The sequence below is a fragment of the Microcaecilia unicolor genome, chromosome 7 (assembly GCF_901765095.1).
Source record: "Microcaecilia unicolor chromosome 7, aMicUni1.1, whole genome shotgun sequence".
NCBI lineage: Eukaryota > Metazoa > Chordata > Amphibia > Gymnophiona > Siphonopidae > Microcaecilia > Microcaecilia unicolor.
Genome location: NC_044037.1, coordinates 198,184,117 through 198,206,433, shown reverse-complemented (window position 1 = coordinate 198,206,433; position 22,317 = coordinate 198,184,117). Strand labels below are relative to the sequence as shown.

At 46.4% G+C, this 22,317-nt stretch overlaps 1 protein-coding gene across 2 annotated transcripts in view; it reads left to right on the top strand.

Moving 5' to 3' along the window:
• Nucleotides 1-22,317, top strand: part of LOC115473836 (MOB-like protein phocein) — a 155,259-nt gene that overhangs the window by 29,158 nt on the left and 103,784 nt on the right. The window contains exons 3-4 of one of the 2 annotated variants that reach the window (XM_030208959.1): nt 1,493-1,582; nt 1,672-1,806. The exons of the other annotated variant lie outside the window; for it this stretch is intronic. Coding sequence (XP_030064819.1) covers nt 1,493-1,582; nt 1,672-1,722 — 141 coding nt within the window. The 3' untranslated portion in view covers nt 1,723-1,806. Of the gene's footprint in view, nt 1-1,492; nt 1,583-1,671; nt 1,807-22,317 lie in introns of those variants that run through there. 2 annotated transcript variants of the gene reach the window in all.

Genomic DNA, 22,317 nt, shown 5'->3' with positions numbered 1-22,317 from the left:
AGCATGGAAAGGCAATTGATTCCAGAGGGAGGGAGCTTGGCAGAAAAAAGCTGTGTCGTGTGAAGATAGAAACAGGAAAGAGGTGGGGTAGAAAGCTGATTAGAAAAGGATGCTTAGATTTTTTTTTTTTTCTTGATTACTTCTCTAATTCATAACTCCCCCTCACCATGTTGAGGTCTAAGAAAGTGTAACATGTTTTCTAATTGAATTGTTTAAATTCTTAAATTCTCATATTTTTTTCTTTCTTTTACACAAATATCTTTTTATATTGATTCTGTATATTGAGAATAATGAAGTATAATTATTCGGCTGTGTTTCTGAATACAAGTTTACTCTTAAATTATGTTAAAATAATAAAGAAAAAAAAAAAAAGGATGACCTAAGGGGTTGCAAAAAGGTATAAGGAAAAATGACCGAAGCAATTTCCTTAGACAACTCTGTCTACACACCTTCACTTCAAAGGCATCATTCCAGAGCCTTGTTTTAACTGGCCTGACTCCAATATATTTGTACCTTGGAAATATTTCTTCCAAAGAGCTTGTATTGTAACCTGGAGATGATGAGGAAAGTGGACAGCTGAAATTATTGGCTTTGTAAGTTGAGCTTACAAGCTTGATGCTCTTGACACTCTCGTGTCTGTCCTGTCCTGACTTGTAGGGAGTTTATTGTAGATTTTAACCTGATTCAGACATACTGCTTTCATGTCTTGTTCCTTCACAACAAACTATTGATACTTAATGGTATTTGTAATCAGTGCCTCTTGAAACTCTGCAGGCCAGCCATAATTTTTTAGGAACCAATGGAAATCATCTCTCTTCCCACACTTCTGCATCCACCTCCAAGATTTTGCTCTTATGTGGCCCCACAGTGGCAGATCTTGGCACCCGTAACCAATGTATACACTTAAATATGTATAATAATTGCAACATTGGATCATTCCTCATGCAATTAAAATGTTTTTGTTGAAAAACATGGAAGATGTCAAACTAACATATAAAGAAATCTAGAGTTCAGTTGGTGTAATACTCTGAAGTAATGTATCTTAATGTTTATTAGCTATCATGTTCACACACCCTTTTGTATTTACAATGAGTGAATCGTTGTACAAGTGCTATAATAGGGATTTGTTAGTGTATGATAGGTCTCTGCTAAGTTGTTAAGATTTAGCACTCTCATGGACATTGTCCTACACTAGTGGTTCTAAAACCCAAGGTGATTTGTTTCTATCTTATTGCACTGTAAGCTTCAAAAAGCAGTTAAATGGAGAATATTGATGCTTTTAACTTGTTTAATGCTTTTCATAATTAGTGGGGTTTCTTTTTAAAACATTGTATTCTGAAATGTTCAGACACTTCATATGTATAAAATTATATGTATGAAACATTTAGAGTTCTGTTTTGATTTGGTTAAACAGTAGCCACCCATACTAACTTTTTGTGTGTGTTGTTTTTGCCATTAAATAGAAACCCAGTGACTGTTTTGTTTTTTATAGAGTGGAGAAACTTTGCCAGTAAGTGTAAAAGTTGGTGAAAAAATATTATTGCCAGAGTATGGAGGTACCAAAGTTTTACTGGAAGACAAGGTTGGTTAATTTATTTATTTTAGTACAATTCTTTTTATTAAATATGTACTTTTTTACAAAAGCTCCATATAATCTCTCTTCATTTGCAGGAATACTATCTATTTAGGGACGGTGATATTCTTGGAAAATATGTGGAGTGAATTGCTGATTCTGCCTTGGAACTATGAAGCTGTCCGTTCCAGAGTCACTCAAATCATTGTGTAAATTTTCTCCCATTATATTGGTATAATAAAAATTTTCTATGAGTTTGAAAAATTTCTAGTCTTCTGCTAGATAGCTAGTTACTGTGCAACACTATCCTATAAACTATTCAAAATAAATGAATAATATGTACAAAAGCAGTTGTCATGTTGTTTACCCATTCTTCTGTGGTTTAAATGTCAGCTTGCATACAGCAGTAATGTAGCCCTTTGGGGTGGATGATCAGGTTTAAGGCAGAAAAATAGAAAGCATGGCTGCACGGCTGCATTTTGATTAAAACTTTAATTGCGCAATCAAAGGTATGCTCCCCCCCCCCCCCCCACCCCCATTGCAGCTCCTTTTTATTTTCATTCAAAATTCATTTTTATTATATAAGATTACAATGAAAAATGTGAATGAAAGCAACAGAACACCAGTAACAATCCCTCAAAAACTTTCCCCACCCCCTTCCCTCCCTATTCAACAAGACCTCCTTCTATCAGATAGATCAAGAATTGTTGAGACAGTACACGAGAGCCTAATAAAAAGGCAGGTACTTGAACAGGGAAGGTATTTAAACACACGGATCATGCACACATTCTTAGTGCTCAAAGCCATATGCAAATGTTCAGGTTTTATTGTTTAAATTGTAAGATTAGGAAATGTTGGAAGTCCAGGGGTAGGGCTAAAATGATCTGGGTAGCAGGTAGCTCAACTGCTAACCAGCTTCTTCCATTTCAGGAAGTGCCACAAAATAGTGGTTCTCCTAGAGGATGAAACTTGATGTACCATCTTTCTGTGGTTACAATCAATGCAGGTTATGTATTATGTACAGGTATGTATTTTGTACCTGGGGCAGTGGAGGGTTAAGTGACTTGCCCAGAGTACCAAGGAGCTGCAACCGGATTCTTATTGGTTCCATGGCCACTCGTGATGGATATGTTCATTTAAATTTATAGACTATAGTGGCCTTTTCTAAACAGAGCCATTGATTATCTGCTTAACATTGTGGTGGCCATGGCTCTGAATTAATATTCCCCTGATTTGAGCTATCCTCAGGACTGTTCTCAGTCTATAGTACGGTTGGATTATCAGATGGCAAACTCGGTAACTTCATTACCAGCTCATTTCTTCATAGATCCTTTAGTATACTTTTTAAAAATATTTGTATATATTTTATGTATATCTTTTACAAAAATGTCCTTAGCAATGATTCCGAAACTTAACATCTTTGAGCGTAATGTCCAAGCAACCTCCTGATGTCAACATTGTTTTGCCTAGCTGCGTAAAGGTACGGGTTTCTACAACAGAATAACAAATAAAAATACTACTACTTCAGTCATTTTGAATAACTCTTGGCACATTAATACCTTGGATTCACACTTGGCACTCTGCTTAAAATGTTCTCAGGCTTTAAAATGGTGCCTGTGTGTGTGGTATCTTAAACATCAGCTGACTGTTTTCCTCCAATCCTTTCACACTGTCATCCATTAAAGTTTATTCAGCCCTTTCAGGGGAACAGAACCGAACAGTGATCCAGGGTTGTTCCTCATTTAAATGGTGTGCATAATATTGAGCAGAGAGAGAGTGAATGCATACTATGAAGCCAAGAGTTACTCAAAATGATTAGAGGTAAATTATATTGTTGCAGGAACAAACTGTCATAGCTTGAGTGAAACATGTTAATTTTTGGAATGCCCAGGCAACCTCCCTACATGAAATCTTCAGTCACTTTTGTAAGATTAGCAGTACTTTAATATTTGTGAAAGAATCTATGAAGAATTGTGTGTAGCTGGTAATGAAGTTACTGAGCTCCCCATCTGATTATTCAGCTGTACTATATATTCTCCGAGGACAAGCAGGCTGCTTGTTCTCACGACTGGGGTTGACGTCCGCGGCAGCCCCCACCAACCGGAAGAAGCTTCGCGGGACGGTCGGCACGCAGGCCACGCCCACCGCGCATGCGCGGCCGCCTTCCCGCCCGTGCGCGACCGCTCCCGCCAGTTACTTTTTTCCCGCGACTGAGAGAGTGGTGCGTTTGCCTCTCTCTCTGTTCAGCCGCCGGATTTTCGACCGCGTTTACGCGGATCGTCGCTTGGACCGTTCGGTTCCCTCTGTTTTTGTTTGTATTGTTTTTAAAAAAAAAAAAAAAAGAGAAATCTTTTTTGCGCGTGTGGAGCACGCGCTCCCCTTTTTCCCTCACTTTCTAGCGGGGACGCCACGTTGCGGCCTAGTGGCCGCTCGGTCGGTTGATTTTTTCGTGGTGTGATTTTCGCCACCATTGCCGACTTTGACTTCGCCGACGCGATTTTTCCGTCGATGTCCTCGAAGGTCCCGAGTGGATTTAAGAAGTGTGGTCGCTGCGGCCGGCCGATCTCGCAGACCGACACCCACGCTTGGTGCCTCCAGTGCCTCGGGCCGGAGCACAATCTCAAGTCGTGCGCTTTGTGTCTCGGTCTCCGGAAACGGACTCAGGTTGCGAGGCAAGTTCTGCGGGACCGTCTTTTTGGAACTTGCGCCGGCCCCTCGACGTCGACCTCGACGGCATCGGTATCGAAGGCCGGTTCTTCGGTACCGGTATCGATGCCCGAGACATCGGCACCGATGGCAGCGACCCCAGGAGAACAGGTCCCGTTGGCCCGCCGGTCCGCCGGTGAGAGTGGGGTTGAGAGGCCGCGTGGGCAGTCGGCCCCGGTCACTCCCTCAACTCGTGAGCCACGGGACCGAACCCTGTCGGACCCGGTACCTCGAGACCGAGGGGGATCGACCTCCTCCTCCTCCATGCCCTCCGGCACCGGTGACGTGCACCGGAAAAAAGATAAGAAGCGCCGTCACCGGGAGCCCTCGGTGCACCCTGAAGAGGAGTCGACGCCGAAGCGTCATCGCAGAGAGGAGAGATCTCCGTCGGTGGTGGAGGTACCGACGCGTCGGGGTTCCGGCACCTCGGTGCCGTCTCCTGGCCCCCAGCAGCTTCTGGCACCGACACCCTTACCGGCCCCACCGCCTTTCCCGGCAGCGGGCCTGGACGAGTGCCTCAGAGCCATCCTTCCGGGGATCCTGGAAGGGCTGATGCGCCAGGCTGTGCCGGCGTCGGAGCACCCCCGACGCCGATGACTGTGGCGCCGGCGAGCTCTAGCCCGGCGCCAGGGCTGTCGACACCGCCGCCGCTTGCGGTGCCGGTCTCGACCGCCACGCAGGTGGAGTCCCCGTCGACGTCGATGGAGGGAGCTCCGTCCCCGCCGGCGCGGGAGTCCACCGCTCGACGACACCGAGACCTTGGTGCCTCGACGTCGAGCCGGGCCCGGTACCGGACTCAGCTACATGAGCTAATGTCCGATACCGAGGATGAGGACTCGTGGGGGGAAGAGGAGGACCCGAGATATTTCTCCTCAGAGGAGTCTACGGGCCTTCCCTCGGACCCCACGCCGTCACCGGAGAGGAAGCTCTCACCTCCTGAGAGTCTCTCCTTTGCCTCCTTTGTGCGGGATATGTCTATAAGCATTCCCTTTCCCGTGGTCTCTGTGGAAGAGCCGAGGGCCGAGATGCTCGAGGTCCTCGACTATCCATCACCACCTAGAGAGTCCTCCACGGTACCGCTGCACAATGTCCTGAAGGAGACGCTGCTTCGGAACTGGGTGCGACCACTAACTAACCCCACCATTCCCAAGAAAGCAGAGTCCCAGTACAGGATCCACTCTGACCCAGAGCTCATGCGGCCCCAGTTGCCCCATGACTCAGCGGTCGTGGATTCTGCTCTCAAGAGGGCACGGAGTTCGAGGGATACCGCCTCGGCGCCCCCGGGGCGGGAGTCTCGCACTCTGGACTCATTTGGGAGGAAGGCCTACCAATCCTCCATGCTCGTGACCCGCATCCAATCTTACCTGCTCTATATGAGCATCCACATGCGGACCAATGTGCAACAGCTGGCGGACCTGGTCGATAAGCTCCCGCCGGAGCAGTCCAGGCCTTATCAGGAGGTGGTCAGGCAGCTGAAGGCGTGCAGAAAGTTCCTGTCCAGGGGGATTTTTGACACCTGTGACGTGGCATCTCGTGCTGCGGCCCAAGGTATAGTGATGCGCAGGCTCTCATGGCTGCGTGCCTCTGACCTGGACAACCGCACCCAGCAGAGACTGGCTGACGTCCCTTGCCGGGGGGATAATATTTTTGGCGAGAAGGTCGAGCAGATGGTTGACCAACTGCATCAGCGGGAAACCGCTCTCGACAAGCTCTCCCACCGGGCGCCTTCAGCACCCGCCCCCGCGGGCGGGCGTTTTTCCCGGGCTCGGCAGGCTGCACCCTATTCTTTTGCGAAGCGTAGGTACAACCAGCCGGCCCGAAGGCCTCGTCAGGCACAGGGACAGCCCCAGCGCGCTCGTTCCCGTCAACAGCGTGCGCCTAAGCAGCCCCCTGCGCCTCCACAGCAAAAGCCGGGGACGGGCTTTTGACTGGATCCATGGGAACATAGCCGCCCTACAAGTGTCCGTACCGGACGACCTGCCGGTCGGAGGGAGGTTAAAATTCTTTCACCAAAGGTGGCCTCTCATAACCTCCGACCAGTGGGTTCTCCAAATAGTGCGGTACGGATACGCCCTGAATTTGGCCTCCCTGCCTCCAAATTGTCCTCCGGGAGCTCAGTCTTTCAGCTCCCATCACAAGCAGGTACTTGCAGAGGAACTCTCCGCCCTTCTCAGCGCCAATGCGGTCGAGCCCGTACCACCCGGGCAGGAAGGGCAGGGATTCTATTCCAGGTACTTCCTTGTGGAAAAGAAAACAGGGGGGATGCGTCCCATCCTAGACCTGAGAGGCCTGAACAAATTCCTGGTCAAAGAAAAGTTCAGGATGCTTTCCTTGGGCACCCTTCTGCCAATGATTCAGAAAAACGATTGGCTATGTTCCCTGGATTTAAAGGACGCATACACTCACATCCCGATACTGCCAGCTCACAGACAGTATCTCAGATTCCGCCTGGGCGCACGGCACTTTCAGTATTGTGTGCTGCCCTTTGGGCTCGCCTCTGCCCCACGAGTGTTTACAAAGTGCCTCGTGGTGGTAGCGGCCTACCTACGCAAGCTGGGAGTGCACGTGTTCCCATATCTCGACGATTGGCTGGTCAAGAACACCTCGGAGGCCGGAGCCCTCCGGTCCATGCAGTGCACTATTCAACTTCTGGAGCTGCTGGGGTTTGTGATAAATTACCCAAAGTCCCATCTCCAGCCAACTCAGTCTCTGGAATTCATAGGAGCGCTGCTGAATTCCCAGACGGCTCAGGCCTACCTTCCCGAAGCGAGGGCCACCAATCTCTTGGCCCTGGCTTCGCAGACCAGAGCGTCTCAGCAGATCACAGCTCGGCAGATGTTGAGACTTCTGGGTCATATGGCCTCCACAGTTCATGTGACTCCCATGGCTCGTCTTCACATGAGATCTGCTCAATGGACCCTAGCTTCCCAGTGGTTCCAAGCCACCGGGAATCTAGAGGATGTCATCCGCCTCTCCACCAGTTGCCGCACTTCACTGCTCTGGTGGACCATACGGACCAATTTGACCCTGGGACGTCCATTCCAAATTCCGCAGCCCACGAAAGTGCTGACGACGGATGCGTCTCGCCTGGGGTGGGGAGCCCATGTCGATGGGCTTCACACCCAGGGTCTGTGGTCCCTCCAGGAAAAGGATCTGCAGATCAACCTCCTGGAGCTCCGAGCGATCTGGAACGCACTGAAGGCTTTCAGAGATCGGCTGTCCTGCCAAATTATCCAAATTCGGACAGACAATCAGGTTGCAATGTATTACGTCAACAAGCAGGGGGGCACCGGATCTCGCCCCCTGTGTCAGGAAGCCGTCGGTATGTGGCGTTGGGCGTGTCGGTTCGGCATGCTTCTCCAAGCCACGTACCTGGCAGGCGTAAACAACAGTCTGGCCGACAGACTGAGCAGAGTCATGCAACCGCACGAGTGGTCGCTCCATTCCAGAGTGGTACGCAAGATCTTCCGAGAGTGGGGCACCCCCTCGATGGATCTTTTCGCCTCTCAGACCAACCACAAGCTGCCTCTGTTCTGTTCCAGACTTCAGACACACGGCAGGCTAGCGTCAGATGCCTTTCTCCTTCATTGGGGGACCGGCCTCCTGTATGCTTATCCTCCCATACCTTTGGTGGGGAAGACCTTACTGAAGCTCAAGCAAGACCGCGGCACCATGATTCTGATAGCGCCCTTTTGGCCCCGTCAGATCTGGTTCCCTCTTCTTCTGGAGTTGTCCTCCGAAGAACCGTGGAGATTGGAGTGTTTTCCGACTCTCATTTCGCAGAACGACGGAGCGTTGCTGCACCCCAACCTTCAATCCCTGGCTCTCACGGCCTGGATGTTGAGGGCGTAGACTTCACTGCGTTGGGTCTGTCTGAGGGTGTCTCCCGGGTCTTGCTTGCCTCTAGGAAGGATTCCACTAAAAAGAGTTACTTTTTCAAGTGGAGGAGGTTTGTCGTTTGGTGTGAGAGCAAGGCCCTAGAACCTCGTTCTTGCCCTGCACAGAACCTGCTTGAATACCTTCTGCACTTGTCAGAGTCTGGCCTCAAGACCAACTCAGTAAGGAATCACCTTAGTGCGATTAGTGCTTACCATTATCGTGTGGAAGGTAAAGCCATCTCTGGAGAGCCTTTAGTCGTTCGATTCATGAGAGGCTTGCTTTTGTCAAAGCCCCCTATCAAGCCTCCTACTGTGTCATGGGATCTCAACGTCGTCCTCACCCAGCTGATGAAACCTCCTTTTGAGCCACTGAATACCTGCCATCTGAAGTACTTGACCTGGAAGGTCATTTTCTTGGTGGCAGTTACTTCAGCTCGTAGGGTCAGTGAGCTTCAAGCCCTAGTAGCTCATGCTCCATATACTAAATTTCATCACAACAGAGTAGTGCTCCGCACTCACCCAAAGTTTCTGCCGAAGGTGGTGTCGGAGTTCCATCTTAACCAGTCAATTGTCTTGCCAACATTCTTCCCCAGGCCGCATACCCGCCCTGCTGAACGTCAGTTGCACACATTGGACTGCAAGAGAGCATTGGCCTTCTACTTGGAGCGGACACAGCCCAACAGACAGTCCGCCCAATTGTTTATTTCTTTCGACCCTAACAGGCTAGGGGTCGCTGTCGGGAAACGCACCATCTCCAATTGGCTAGCAGATTGCATTTCCTTCACTTACGCCCAGGCTGGGCTGACTCTTGAGGGTCGTGTCACGGCTCATAGTGTCAGAGCCATGGCAGCGTCGGTGGCCCACTTGAAGTCAGCCACTATTGAAGAGATCTGCAAGGCTGCGACGTGGTCATCTGTCCACACATTCACATCTCATTACTGCCTCCAGCAGGATACCCGACGCGACAGTCGGTTCGGGCAGTCGGTGTTGCAGAATCTGTTTGGGGTGTAAATCCAACTCCACCCTCCAGGACCCGAATTTATTCTGGTCAGGCTGCACTCTCAGTTAGTTGTTCTTCGTAGGTCAATTTCTGTTGTACCCTCGCCGTTGCGAGGTTCAATTGACCTGGGTTATTGTTTTGAGTGAGCCTGAGAGCTAGGGATACCCCAGTCGTGAGAACAAGCAGCCTGCTTGTCCTCGGAGAAAGGGTATGATACATACCTGTAGCAGTTGTTCTCCGAGGACAGCAGGCTGATTGTTCTCACCTACCCTCCCTCCTCCCCTTTGGAGTTGTGTGTTTCATATTTGATTGCTTGTCATTCAACTGGCGGGAGCGGTCGCGCACGGGCGGGAAGGCGGCCGCGCATGCGCGGTGGGCGTGGCCTGCGTGCTGACCGTCCCGCGAAGCTTCTTCCGGTTGGTGGGGGCTGCCGCGGACGTCAACCCCAGTCGTGAGAACAATCAGCCTGCTGTCCTCGGAGAACAACTGCTACAGGTATGTATCATACCCTTTCAGAACAGTACTGAGGATAGTTTGATGAGGGATATGATATGTCTTCCTATGACTAAATTTTAGTAGTATCATATTTGTGAGCTGATGCCTATATATGTGACCTGTAACTGTGCAAGCAAGGGTGGGCTTGTGAGCTTTCAAATATAGCCACACAAAGGTTGGAACGTGAAACAAAAATCAACTTATGTGTAGGGAATGGGTTCCCTGTTGCCTTCACATGTTAGGACAAATACATATATGAAGTTCTCTCTCTTGTGGTCCTCGGGCAAGGCCATAGTGTGCACTAGAACCTGAACTTGAGTCCCACAACTTCTGTATCTGTGTTCAGGCATTTGGGCACAGGCTTAGCCCTTAGTTCCAACAATACAGTTAAGCAGGGTCTAGGAGTAGAGCTGCTGCTGCAGTTGATAGGTCTGTGCTGAAGGCATAGGATGGAAGGCTTCTCCTCTGGGTCTCTTACTGGTCTATACTGGAGGGTTTTATCCTGCCTTGACCATGCTCTTCCTGCTCTGCTGCTGTCTAGTCATTTCTTGCCTATTCTGTGGCAGGCCTTTTTATGGTTGCTCTATTTTTGACTCCAGGGGCAATTCTGTGCAAATAACTGAAATTTCTGCTGCACAGTTTATTTGCAATTTGCTAGTGCAGAAATCCCCCATTATATAAAGACTGACATCTCCCCCTAGCCTTGAAATACTCCCCACTGCCACAGCAGCATGTTCCTATGCACTTTCCTACAGACCTCCATCCCCTTCCCATTGCATGTGTACATACGTGCCCCCCTCCCAGCTTCCCACATGCCTAGTCCACCTTTTTTTCACAGCTCCCCAGGTTCCTTGCTCACTCCCTGCACATACACCCGCCACCTTTTTTCCAGCCCCCTCCCCATGCTTCATTTATTTTTCAAGCTCCCCCATATGCCTTAGGCCACTTCTCCCTCCTTGCACCCTCACCACTTTCATGAGAAGGAGCTCACCAGTAGCACATCAGGCTGCTTTCTGTTCCTCTGTTGTCCTGGGCCTGACTTTAACCACTAGGGAGCAAGGCAGTAGAGAAGCAGGAGTAGCTAGAAATGCAGCTGGGCTGCTCCTTCTCTTGCCATGATGGAGGTTGAGTGTACAGGGAGGGGAAGGAGGCAGCTGGAAAGCCACCTGTGCTGTGCTGTAGGGTAGTGTTTCCCAAGCCAGAGCTGGAGTAACCCTTTGCCTGTCAGGTTTTCAGGATATCGACAATGAATTATGCATGAAAGATACTTGCTTACAATGGAGGCCATGTGTGCAAATCAGTTTCATGCATATTTATTGTAGATATCCTGAAAACCTGGCTGGCAAGGGGGTACTCTAGGACTGACTTGGGAAACACTGCTGCAAGGCAAAAAAAAGCAGATCCCACCTCTGCGGAGATGGGGAATTTGTGCAAATTCTGCATTGTGCAGAATTCCCCCAGAAGTAACTTGTGAAGGGAGTGTTAAGAAGTGGTAATTTCCTATAGCCTCCTTCACAGTGATCTTACCTTTTTATAGCTCCTCAAAATGCTCTGAAACGTTTAGCACTATAAAATGCGGAGAGAATATATTAGTTTTATCTTAAATAGCTACACAACAATATTATGATCTCAGCAAGTCTGTTACAAGCTTATGATGATCTATTTAATCACTCCTCAATGAGGTCCTTCTGTCAAGGGTGCAGAGTTAGCTGAGAGAAGAACTGAGCTTGGGTTAGCTGATTCTACATGTTTTATCTAGGCACAAGACTTCACTGCCAGGATGCGTATGCAGTTATGAATGTACCAGGAATTGTCTTCTTATAAAACAACCCTGCTACTAATCATCTGTTTTAGAAATTGAACACATAAGAGAAGTTGTCAGAATGGAACTGCAATGTTAAATAATACATCTGATTTTTATACAGTTAAAAATATTTTTTTTTGTATTCTTGCTTTGAGAGTAGAACTAAAAATTAAAATTTAGTATCTGAAACCACAGAGACATTTCATTTTCACTGCCTTTATGGTTTAACCTTAGATGTAGTAGGAAATATATTTAAAGAACACATGGGTGGCTTTCAAAGGGATCTAGTTAGGTAGCTAAGGAGTTACTTTGTAGATCAACTGCTGAAAGCTATCCCCTTTCTCCACTGGAACTGAGGCCAGTGTAACAGTATTGGAGATTCTCCCCCGGCTTCTATATATTGCGTCCAGCTTTGGGCACTGAGATGTGCATGCAAGTTGTGGTGTTAACCATCAATAATTTGATGATAACCTAATTGGCACCAATTAGGGGTGCAGCCAGTGCATGCTTTTCTCCAACACTAGTGCCAAAATCCTACAGTGCGTAAGCTAAATGGGGCATGGCCATGGAAGTTCCAAAAAGTGCACAGTTCTCTGCCCAATTCAGGAATCAGGGTTTATACCAGGTTGCAGCAGGCAGAACCCAGTGCTAAAGTTTATTCTATAAAGTGCTATTAGTGTTGAACTTCTGTACCCATTTTTGCGTGCCATTTGTAGAATTCCTCCCTTCCCTTTGTATACAATTTTCTGTGTGTTGTGGCTACCTTATACTCAAGTTAAGTGCATGAGAGCTAGAGAAAGGGTTGCATAGACAGTGCACTTCTCATTTAAAACCTATGCTGTTAAAGGAATTAGTTATTAAACCCTGATTCAAGGAAATATCCCCATGACTAGAAGGTTTAATGCCTGCTTCTCTTAATAGTAGGAATTTGAGTTGAGAATGTCTGGAATGGGACCAAATTTGGTATGGGGAGAGGGGAATTAGTGCCAAAAACACAGTTCAAAAATGGGCCAAACTGGGCTAGGAGTACCAGAGAAATAAGCTATTCCTCAAATATGACCTAGTTTGCTATATTAAAAAAACTTTTGATATAGTTAAGTAGCAGGAACCGGCCTGCCCATTCAAACTGTATCTCCCCTCTATTCTACTCTGCTGGGCACAGACAACAATGGGATAGACAAGTGAACATTCCATGAACCCAATGACCAGCAGAGTGACGATAAATTGTAGAAAGTATTTTTTCATGCAGTGTATAATTAAGCTGTGGGATGTTGCTAAATGATGGAGTGAAGGTGACTAACCCTAGGGGTTGATACAGCCCTGCACTGATGGCTTAGTGTACTACTTTCTACATCAGCCTAATGCCAAATGTGTGTGTGTGCTGATTCAGTAAACAAATTGCATGCAAACGAACCTGTGCAAAACTTGTGTACTATGCTGGAAGGGCATAATGAATACCTGTGCACAGAGTTCTGGGCTAGTAGCAGCTAGAGCGTGCACACAAGTCTGAGAGCATGTGCTGGAATGATAATCTGCAAGATTCCATTTTCACCGGGTCAATTTTTCATCCACTGTATCCATCTTAACTTTCTACTACAGTTTGTATATTTTAAATGCTGTATATAATAATCAGCAAAAACCTGCATTTTTAAAACTGGAAGCCTAACTGCTGACTTGCCATGTTTCATGCTTCCTGCATCAAGGTAAGTAGTCACTCCTTTGCCATCGCTCTTGAATGCATCATCAATTCAGAGGAGTACCATTTAATATAGGAAATGCACCCCATTTTGAGACCTACCATTGAGTTAGGCCTTCCTTAATGGAATTCTCTAGTCTTATCTTGCTAGGAGTTATTAGGAAAGGAATGCAAAATAAGAATATTGTAGTGCCTCTGTATCGCTCTATGGTGTGACCTCATCTTCAGTATTGCATTTATTTCTGGTTGCTGTATCTCAAAAAAGATATAGTGGAATTAGAAAAGGCTCAAATAAAAAGCGACCAAAATGATAAAGGGGATGGAACAACTCCTATATATGGAAAAGCAACAGATATTAGGGCTCTTCAGCTGTGAAAAGAGACAGCTGTGGGGTGATTGAGGTCTATAAAATCCTGAGTGGTATAGAATGGGTAAAATTAATTGATTTTTCACTCTAAAAGTACAAGGATGGGACACAATGGAATTCCATGGAAATAGTTTTTTTTCACTCAAAGCACAGTTAAGCACTGGCACTCTGGAGGACGTGGTAACAGCAGTGCGCATATCTGGGCTTAAAAGTGAACAAGTTACTGGAGGAAAAGTCCATAGTCTGTTATTGAAATGGTTATGGGGGAAGCCACTGCTTGCCCTGAGATTGGTAGCATGGAATGTTGCTACTAATTGGGTTTCTGCCAGGTTCTTGTGACCTGGATTGGCCACGGTTGGGAGCAGGGTACTGGGGTAAATGGACCATTGGTCTGACCCTATAAGGCTATTCTTATTCCTTAAGTAGTAGAAGCCTATCACTACACTCTTGACTGCTCTGTAGTTTTCTGTGTAAGCAGTGCAAGTATTTTCAAGACTTCTGTGCTAGCACTTCCAGGAGGATTTTTTTTTTTTTTAATGAAAATCCTTATTGGGTTATGTAAGTAAAAGTACCTCGCGAAGGATGTTAAAAAAAATGGAAGCGGTGCAAAGAAAAGGCTACGAGAATGGTATGGGATTTGCGTTCCAAGACGTATGAGCAGAGACTTGCTGACCTGAACATGTATACCCTGGAGGAAAGGAGGAACAGGGGTGATATGATACAGACGTTCAAATACTTGAAAGGTATTAATCCGCAAAAAAATCTTTTCCGGAGATGGGAAGGCGGTAAAATGCAGCACTTTGATTCCTCAAAAATTTTGTAATACATACATAGTAACATAGTAGATGACGGCAGAAAAAGACCTGCACGGTCCATCCAGTCTGCCCAACAAGATAAACTCATGTGTATACCTTCCCTTGATTTGTACCTGCCTTTTTCAGGGCACAGACCGTACAAGTCTGCCCAGCAGTATTTCCCGCCTCCCAAGCACCAGTCCCGCCTCCCATCTCCGGCTCTGGCAGACTGTATAAGTCTGCCCTCCACTATCCTCGCCTCCCAACTACCAACCTCTCTTCCCCCACCTGCTCCGCCACCCAATTTCGGCTAAGCTTCTGAGGATCCCTTCCTTCTGCACAGGATTCCTTTATGTTTATCCCACGCGTGTTTGAATTCCGTTACCGTTTTCATCTCCACCACCTCCCGTGGGAGGGCATTCCAAGCATCCACCACCCTCTCCATGCAAAAATACTTCCTGACATCTTTTTTGAGTCTGCCCCCCTTCAATCTCATTTCATGTCCTCTCGTTCTACCGCCTTCCCATCTCCGGAAAAGGTTTGTTTGCGGATTAATACCTTTCAAATATTTGAACGTCTGTATCATATCACCCCTGTTCCTCCAAGGTATACATGTTCAGGTCCGCAAGTCTCTCCTCATATGTCTTGTAACGCAAATCCCATACCATCCTCGTAGCTTTTCTTTGCACCGCTTCAATTCTTTTTACATCCTTAGCAAGATACGGCCTCCAAAACTGAACACAATACTCCAGGTGGGGCCTCACCAATGACTTGTACAGGGGCATCAACACCTCTTTTCTTCTGCTGGTCACACCTCTCTCTATATAGCCTAGTAACCTTCTAGCTACGGCCACCTCCTTGTCACACTTTCATTGCCTTCAGGTAACTTTGTAAATAATCTGTAGACAGCTTTGGATATGAGTTGGAGCTATAGTCACAGATAGTCTTGAGCCCAGTTTTGTGCCACTTTAGAGTAGTTTAAATCTTCAGTTGACTCTTGTAAGTATCTATGATGGTAAGCCAGGTACTTGATTCTGAGAGCTTAATGTAAGAGCTTCATTTATAGTCTCCTATACATCCTTGCTTAAGTCCACCCACTGTAAGACTCCACACGTAATCCAGTTTCAAAAGCTGTGTTAAATACTGAATCCCTAGTAGCCTCCATCTTGCAAATGCTTTTGAATCAGTACCTGCTGGGAAGTCTGGGTTGCAGCAAATAGATAAAAATGGGGGGGGGGGGGGGGGCCCTTAGGTTTTTGTAAAATAGCTATAGAAATGTGCACTTTCATGCCCTGCTACAAAAAGGTTCGTAACAAGCGCTGAAGGGTATGCTCAACTCTATTTTTTTAAATACAAAGGACGCATTTGAAAAACATATAACCACTGGGGGACTAAAATCATGTTGAACAGGGCGATAACCCCCCCCCCCCCAAAGAGAGACAGGCAAAGCACTCCAGAGTCCCAATGTGCGTTTCAGTGTAGCTAATAGAGGCAGAACATTCATAGTATATAAATGAGATAGATTGGCAGGGATCAAGACCCCCAGATACTTAATGCTAGTCTGCCCAACAGATAGGAAAGGACCCCCTCCATTCTTAACCAAGTTGTGGGTGAGAAGGAAGTGCTTGTGACTTAACCATATTCGGTTTAAACCCCAACAGGTGACCATACTGGGTGATCAAATGTAGTAGTACAGGTAAAGATCTTTGTGGATCCGTGAGTGTTAAAAGGATATTGTCCGCAAAGGCCGTAACCTCAGTTCTAAAGCTTGTCCCACTGCTGTTGCTATTTGCTGTAACTGGGCTGCTGTGAATACAGGTGCCGCTGGAGATTCTCCCGCCGCCATCTTGTCCAGCTCCCCTGGAGGTCGCTCTCGTTCTGTCTTTACTCCTGTGCCCGGCTTACAGCTTTCTTTAGGCGAGAGGTTATCAATAGAAATCAAACAAAATAAAACATGGAAAAGAAAATGAGATGATACCTTTTTTATTGGACATAACTTAATACATTACTTGATTAGCTTTCGAAGGTTGCCCTTCTTCCTCAGATCGGAAATAAGCAAATGTGCTAGCTGACACTGTATATAAGTGAAAACATTCAAGCATTACTATGACAGTCTGACAGGGTAGGAGGATGGGGGTGGGTAGGAGGTATGTATGGGGACATCAAAGCATATCATTGATATTCTAACAGGATGGGTGTGGATAGGTGAGCGGTGGGGTGATCAACAGAAATACAGCTTTTATGGTTTATAATGGGCTAGGAACCCCAGATCCTTGTTAAGTCCTTTCTGTTGGGTGTTAAAATATTCAATCATTCTGACTTCAAAGGTCTTACGTTCTTGTATGGTTTTAAAGTTACCTTTGAGGATTCTCACTGTGAAGTCACTGGTACAGTGTCCTGGTCCTGTAAAATGCTGACCAACAGGGGTGGGAGCCCTACTGGCACCAGTATTGTTCATGTGATGTCTATGTAAATTGAAATCTTGTCTTAAGCATCTGGCCTGTTTCTCCAATATAGCATCCTTCGTTACATTTTTTACACTGAATGATATATACCACATTGGAAGATGAGCAAGTGAAAGATTCCTTTATATTGAATGTCTTTCCTTTGTGGATGACTGTGGGGTCCTGTGAAATATTTTGGCATAGTTTGCAACTGGATAAATTACAGGGAAGTGTGCCCTTCTGTTCCTTTTCAGTCTGTGATGGAAGTTTACTTCTGATTAGCTTGTGTTTTAAGTTGGGTGGCTGACGGAAGGCCAGTACTGGTGGGGATGGGAATATCTCTTTCAGTAATTCATCCTCCTGGAGTATAGGTTGTAGATCTCTTATGATTTTCCTCAGTTTTTCCAGCTCCTCTACTTTAGACGAGAGGAATTTGTCCATGTACTTTGCCCAGATTATCTGGGTAATTTCACCTCTAGTTGATGTTTTCTTCGGTGATTTAGGCGAGGAAGGGTGCAGGACTCCTAGAGAGGAGCAAGGACACATCTGCTACTACTACTACTACTATTTAGCATTTCTATAGCGCTACAAGGCGTACGCAGCGCTGCACAAACATAGAAGAAAGACAGTCCCTGCTCAAAGAGCTTACAATCTAATAGACAAAAAATAAATAAAGTAAGCAAATCAAATCAATTAATGTGAACGGGAAGGAAGAGAGGAGGGTAGGTGGAGGCGAGTGGTTACGAGTCAAAAGCAATGTTAAAGAGGTGGGCTTTCAGTCTAGATTTAAAGGTGGCCAAGGATGGGGCAAGACGTAGGGGCTCAGGAAGTTTATTCCAGGCGTAGGGTGCAGCGAGACAGAAGGCTCGAAGTCTGGAGTTGGCAGTAGTGGAGAAGGGAACAGATAAGAAGGATTTATCCATGGAGCGGAGTGCACGGGAAGGGGTGTAGGGAAGGACGAGTGTGGAGAGATACTGGGGAGCAGCAGAGTGAGTACATTTATAGGTTAGAAGAAGTTTGAACAGGATGCGAAAACGGATAGGGAGCCAGTGAAGGGTCTTGAGGAGAGGGGTAGTATGAGTAAAGCGACCCTGGCGGAAGATGAGACGGGCAGCAGAGTTTTGAACCGACTGGAGGGGGGAGAGGTGACTAAGTGGGAGGCCAGCAAGAAGCAGATTGCAGTAGTCTAAACGAGAGGTGACAAGGGTGTGGATGAGGGTTTTGGTAGAGTGCTCGGAAAGAAAGGGGCGGATTTTACGGATGTTGTAAAGAAAGAAACGACAGGTCTTGGCAATCTGCTGGATATGAGCAGAGAAGGAGAGAGAAGAGTCAAAGATGACACCAAGGTTTCGAGCTGAGGAGACAGGGAGAATGAGAGAGCCATCAACAGAAATAGAAAATGGGGGGAGCGGGGAGGTGGGTTTGGGGGGGGAAATGAGAAGCTCGGTTTTGGTCATATTTAATTTCAGGTGGCTTTGAGACATCCAGACAGCAATGTCAGACAAGCACGCTGAAACTTTGGTTTGGATGCAAGGTGAGATATCAGGGGTAGAAAGGTAGATTTGGGAGTCATCAGCATAGAGATGGTAGGAAAAGCCATGGGATGAGATTAATGAACCAAGGGAAGAAGTGTAGATAGAAATGAGGAGGGGACCAAGAACAGAACCCTGAGGTACGCCGACAGGCAGAGGGATAGAAGTAGAAGAGGATCCACCAGAGTGAACACTAAAGGTGCGGAGGGAGAGGTAGGAAGAGAACCAGGAAAGGACAGAGCCCTGGAATCCAAGTGAGGACAGGGTATCGAGAAGTATGCTGTGATCGACAGTGTCAAAAGCAGCGGAAAGATCAAGAAGAATGAGGATGGAGTATTGACCTCTGGATTTAGCCAGTAATAGGTCATTGGAGACTTTAGTAAGCGCAGTTTCGGTTGAGTGGAGAGGGCGAAAATCAGATTGTAGTGGGTCAAGAATAGCATGTGAGGAGAGAAAATCAAGGCAGCGGCGGTGAACAGCACGCTCAAGTAATTTGGAGAGAAAAGGAAGGAGGGAGATGGGTCGGTAATTAGAGGGACAAGTAGGGTCGAGTGAAGGCTTCTTAAGGAGAGGTGTGACCACAGCATGTTTAAAGGCAGCAGGGACAGTCGCAGTGGAAAGTGAGAGGTTGAGAATGTGACAGGTAAAAGGAATAAGAGCAGGAGAGATGGCATTAAGAAGGTGGGTGGGAATGGGATCAGAGGAACAGGTGGTACATTTTGAGGAAGAAAGGAGAAGTGTAGTTTCCTCAATAGTAACTTCAGGAAAGGAGGAAAGGGAATGAGGGGAAGAAGAGAGGTGGTGAGGTAGAGAAAGCAAGGTTTATCTTTTGAACCTTGTGAAAGAATTCAGCAAGGGTCTGAGGAGATAATGAAGGGGGAGTTGGGGGAGGGGGCACCTTGAGGAGAGAGTTCAATGTGGTGAAGAGAAGTCGAGGATTAGAGCCAAGAGAGTTGGTCAGTTGGATATAATAATCCTGTTTGGCACGTAAAAGAGCAGATTGGAAGGAGGTCAGCATGAACTTAAAGTGTAAGAAATCAGCAAGGGCCCGAGATTTCCGCCAGAGGCGTTCGGCGGAGCAGGTACAGGAACGTAGGTAGCGGATATTAGAAGTCAGCCAAGGTTGGGGTTTTGTACGCCTTACAGGGCGGGTCATCAAAGGTGCAAGAGTGTCTAAGGCAGAGGATAGAGTATTGTTGTAAGAAGAAACAGCCTCGTTGACAGACGTGGATGGTGCCACAGTAGAGAGGAGGTTTGAAACATGGGAGGATAGAGATGAAGGGTCAATATCGTGAAGATTCCTAGATAAATTAGATAAGATAGGACGGGACTGGGAGGGAGGAGATTTAAGTGTGAAAGTTATAAGATGGTGATCAGAGGAGGGAAGATCAGAGGCAAGGAAACTAGAGGGTGAACAGTTGGAGGAGAAGATGAGATCAAGACAGTGACCATTTTGATGAGTGGGGGAGGTGGAGCATAGTTGGAGATTAAAGGAGGACGTTAAAGTGAGTAACTTGGAAATATAATATAAAAGTTGGAAGGATCATTAGCAGGAATATTAAAGTCACCAAGGATGAGAGAGGGGGAGGAAGGATCATGGAAGAAGGCAAGCCAGGCGTCAAAGTCACTGAGAAAGGATGAAAGGGACTTATCAGGGGGACGATAAATGACCGCTATTCGAAGAGGCAGAGGAGAGAAAAGGCGGATAGAGTGGACTTCAAAGGAGGAAAAACAGTGAGATTGAGGTGGAAGAAGGGGTTGAAATCTGGAGGAGGGAGAGAGAAGTAGTCCAACACCGCCCCCACGGCCAGCAGGGCGAGGAGTATGTGAAAATAGATAACCGCCATGGCACAGGGCTGCGACTGAAGCAGAGTCATCAGGGCAGAGCCAGGTTTCTGTTATGGCGAGCAGATGGAGGTGACGCGAGATAAAGAGGTCCTGGATATAGGCGAGTTTGTTACAGATAGAGTGGGCATTCCATAGGGTGCAAGAGAAGGGCAGAGAAGAGGAGGGGAGTAGAGAAATAGAGATGAGGTTAGAGAGGTCGCGGTGAGATCTGTAGAGTTGGGATAATAGTTGGTGAGGGGGGCCAGGATTGGGATTGATGTCACCGGCTGAGAGTAAGAGAAGGAGTAAAAGAGAGCAGAGGAGAGTAGGAGAGGTGTGGCCACGAAGGCGTCGAAGGCGAGAGGTATTTAGGTGGAATGGGGAAGGCATCCACTCAACACATCACATGGTCTGTTCCATGAGGTTTTAAAATAGGCCTGTGCTGCCTACACTGAGCTCTTCTGCAAAACTGTCAGGAGCTGAGGTACATGTTCCTGCCATTAAGGCTAAGTGGGGGGGAGAAGGAAAATGGGGAAAGGAAGATATCTACTTCTGTGATGGAAAGACAGCAGAGATGCCAAGTCTCGCATTAGGAGTGTGCCCCACTCATTTGAAAGCTTTCTCACTCTCACAGTCTGTAAACTCTATTTCTCACTCAACAGAGCTTCAGTAGCAGTGCACTGATCTTATCACTACTTTCATGAGAAGTAAGCCTTAGGGAAGTAAACCAACTGGTCCAACCAGAAATCTGAGCACACCTTCCTGCCTACTGCTTTCCCTTGCCCTGTCCCTTTTCCCTTTGATGCCAAGTACATGTGCTCTGAAACCAATGTACATACTTTTAACTACTACCGAGAAGACAATTGTCAGTTTAAAAAATGTACCCCAATTGTTACCCACTGTATTCTTTCAGAAGCCCAAAGAAATGCCAATATCATGTAATGCTGCCTTGATTTATTTGCAAAGCAATATTCCACTTACATCATTCTAGATTTATACCCTCTGTAAAGTCTCACTCATTGGTGTGGTAAATATCACTCTTTTGGGATGGTTCACCCTCGGAGACGGTGATTAATTATCGGAAGAGATTTCTTTCCAACACTCTCTCAAGAATGGATTCTGCAGTCACCCAAGCCTATCATCTCACAAGAGCCATACTGAGTGCTACAGGCTTGACATACTTCAAAATTCTAAACATCAATCATTATGCCATATGCATGCCTAACAAACAACATACACATTGTGGTATTTATTGCCATATGTGTCCAGTATAGTCCACAAGCCTCCTTGGAAGTAAACAGTTTGAAGTACTTGAAACTGGAACTTGTTTTTCTCCCCCTTAGGCACTGTTGTTCGGAAAGATGGTTTACAACTCTGCAAATGTTAGGAATGCCCCTGACCCACCCATGTACTGCCCATGGCCATGTCCCCTTTTGAGTTGCATGCTATGGGATTTGGGCGCACATTGTTATAGAATAGTGTGTAGTAAAATGTGCGCTTGGTTCTAAATTGATGCCGCTTAGTTCCAATTACAAATCAATACATTATATAAATACCTGGGTTTAAATAAAAAAAAAAAATATATATATATATATAATACTATAAAGATTTGTTACATGCTCAGAACAAAATGTGCTCCCATTTGTGACTGTCTTTGCTGTGGGATCACCTCTCCATCACCACATATAGAGGGGAAAATTCTATAAATGGCACTCAAAGATTAATGCTTATTATAGCATTGAGTGCTGATTTAGGTGCCAGGACTTATGGCTGCTGAAACCAGGTGTGATTCCTGGCACCCAATTTGGGCGCACATCCCAGGTATTATATAACAGTTATTCCTTGGATACAGGATCTATCCCTATACCCCACAGCAATAGGGAATTTTTCTTGCGACAAAATACCACCTGTACTAGTGCTCAGGTGGTATACTGTATTATCTGCCCCTGCAGGCTTTACTACATAGGACATACGAAACGCCCTTTAAAGAATAGATTAGCAGAACATATTAGTAATTTACGTCTGAAGAAAATGGTGAACCCTTTAGTGGCTCACTGGTACGAAAGTAATCATACTATAGAACAACTTAGATGTGTGGTATTGATACAGATCCCTCTAAGCAGTAGTAAGGGGGGTGATATCAGTACTCGTTTGCTATCCATTGAACAACGATATATTTACACCTGGAAAACAGTGGCACC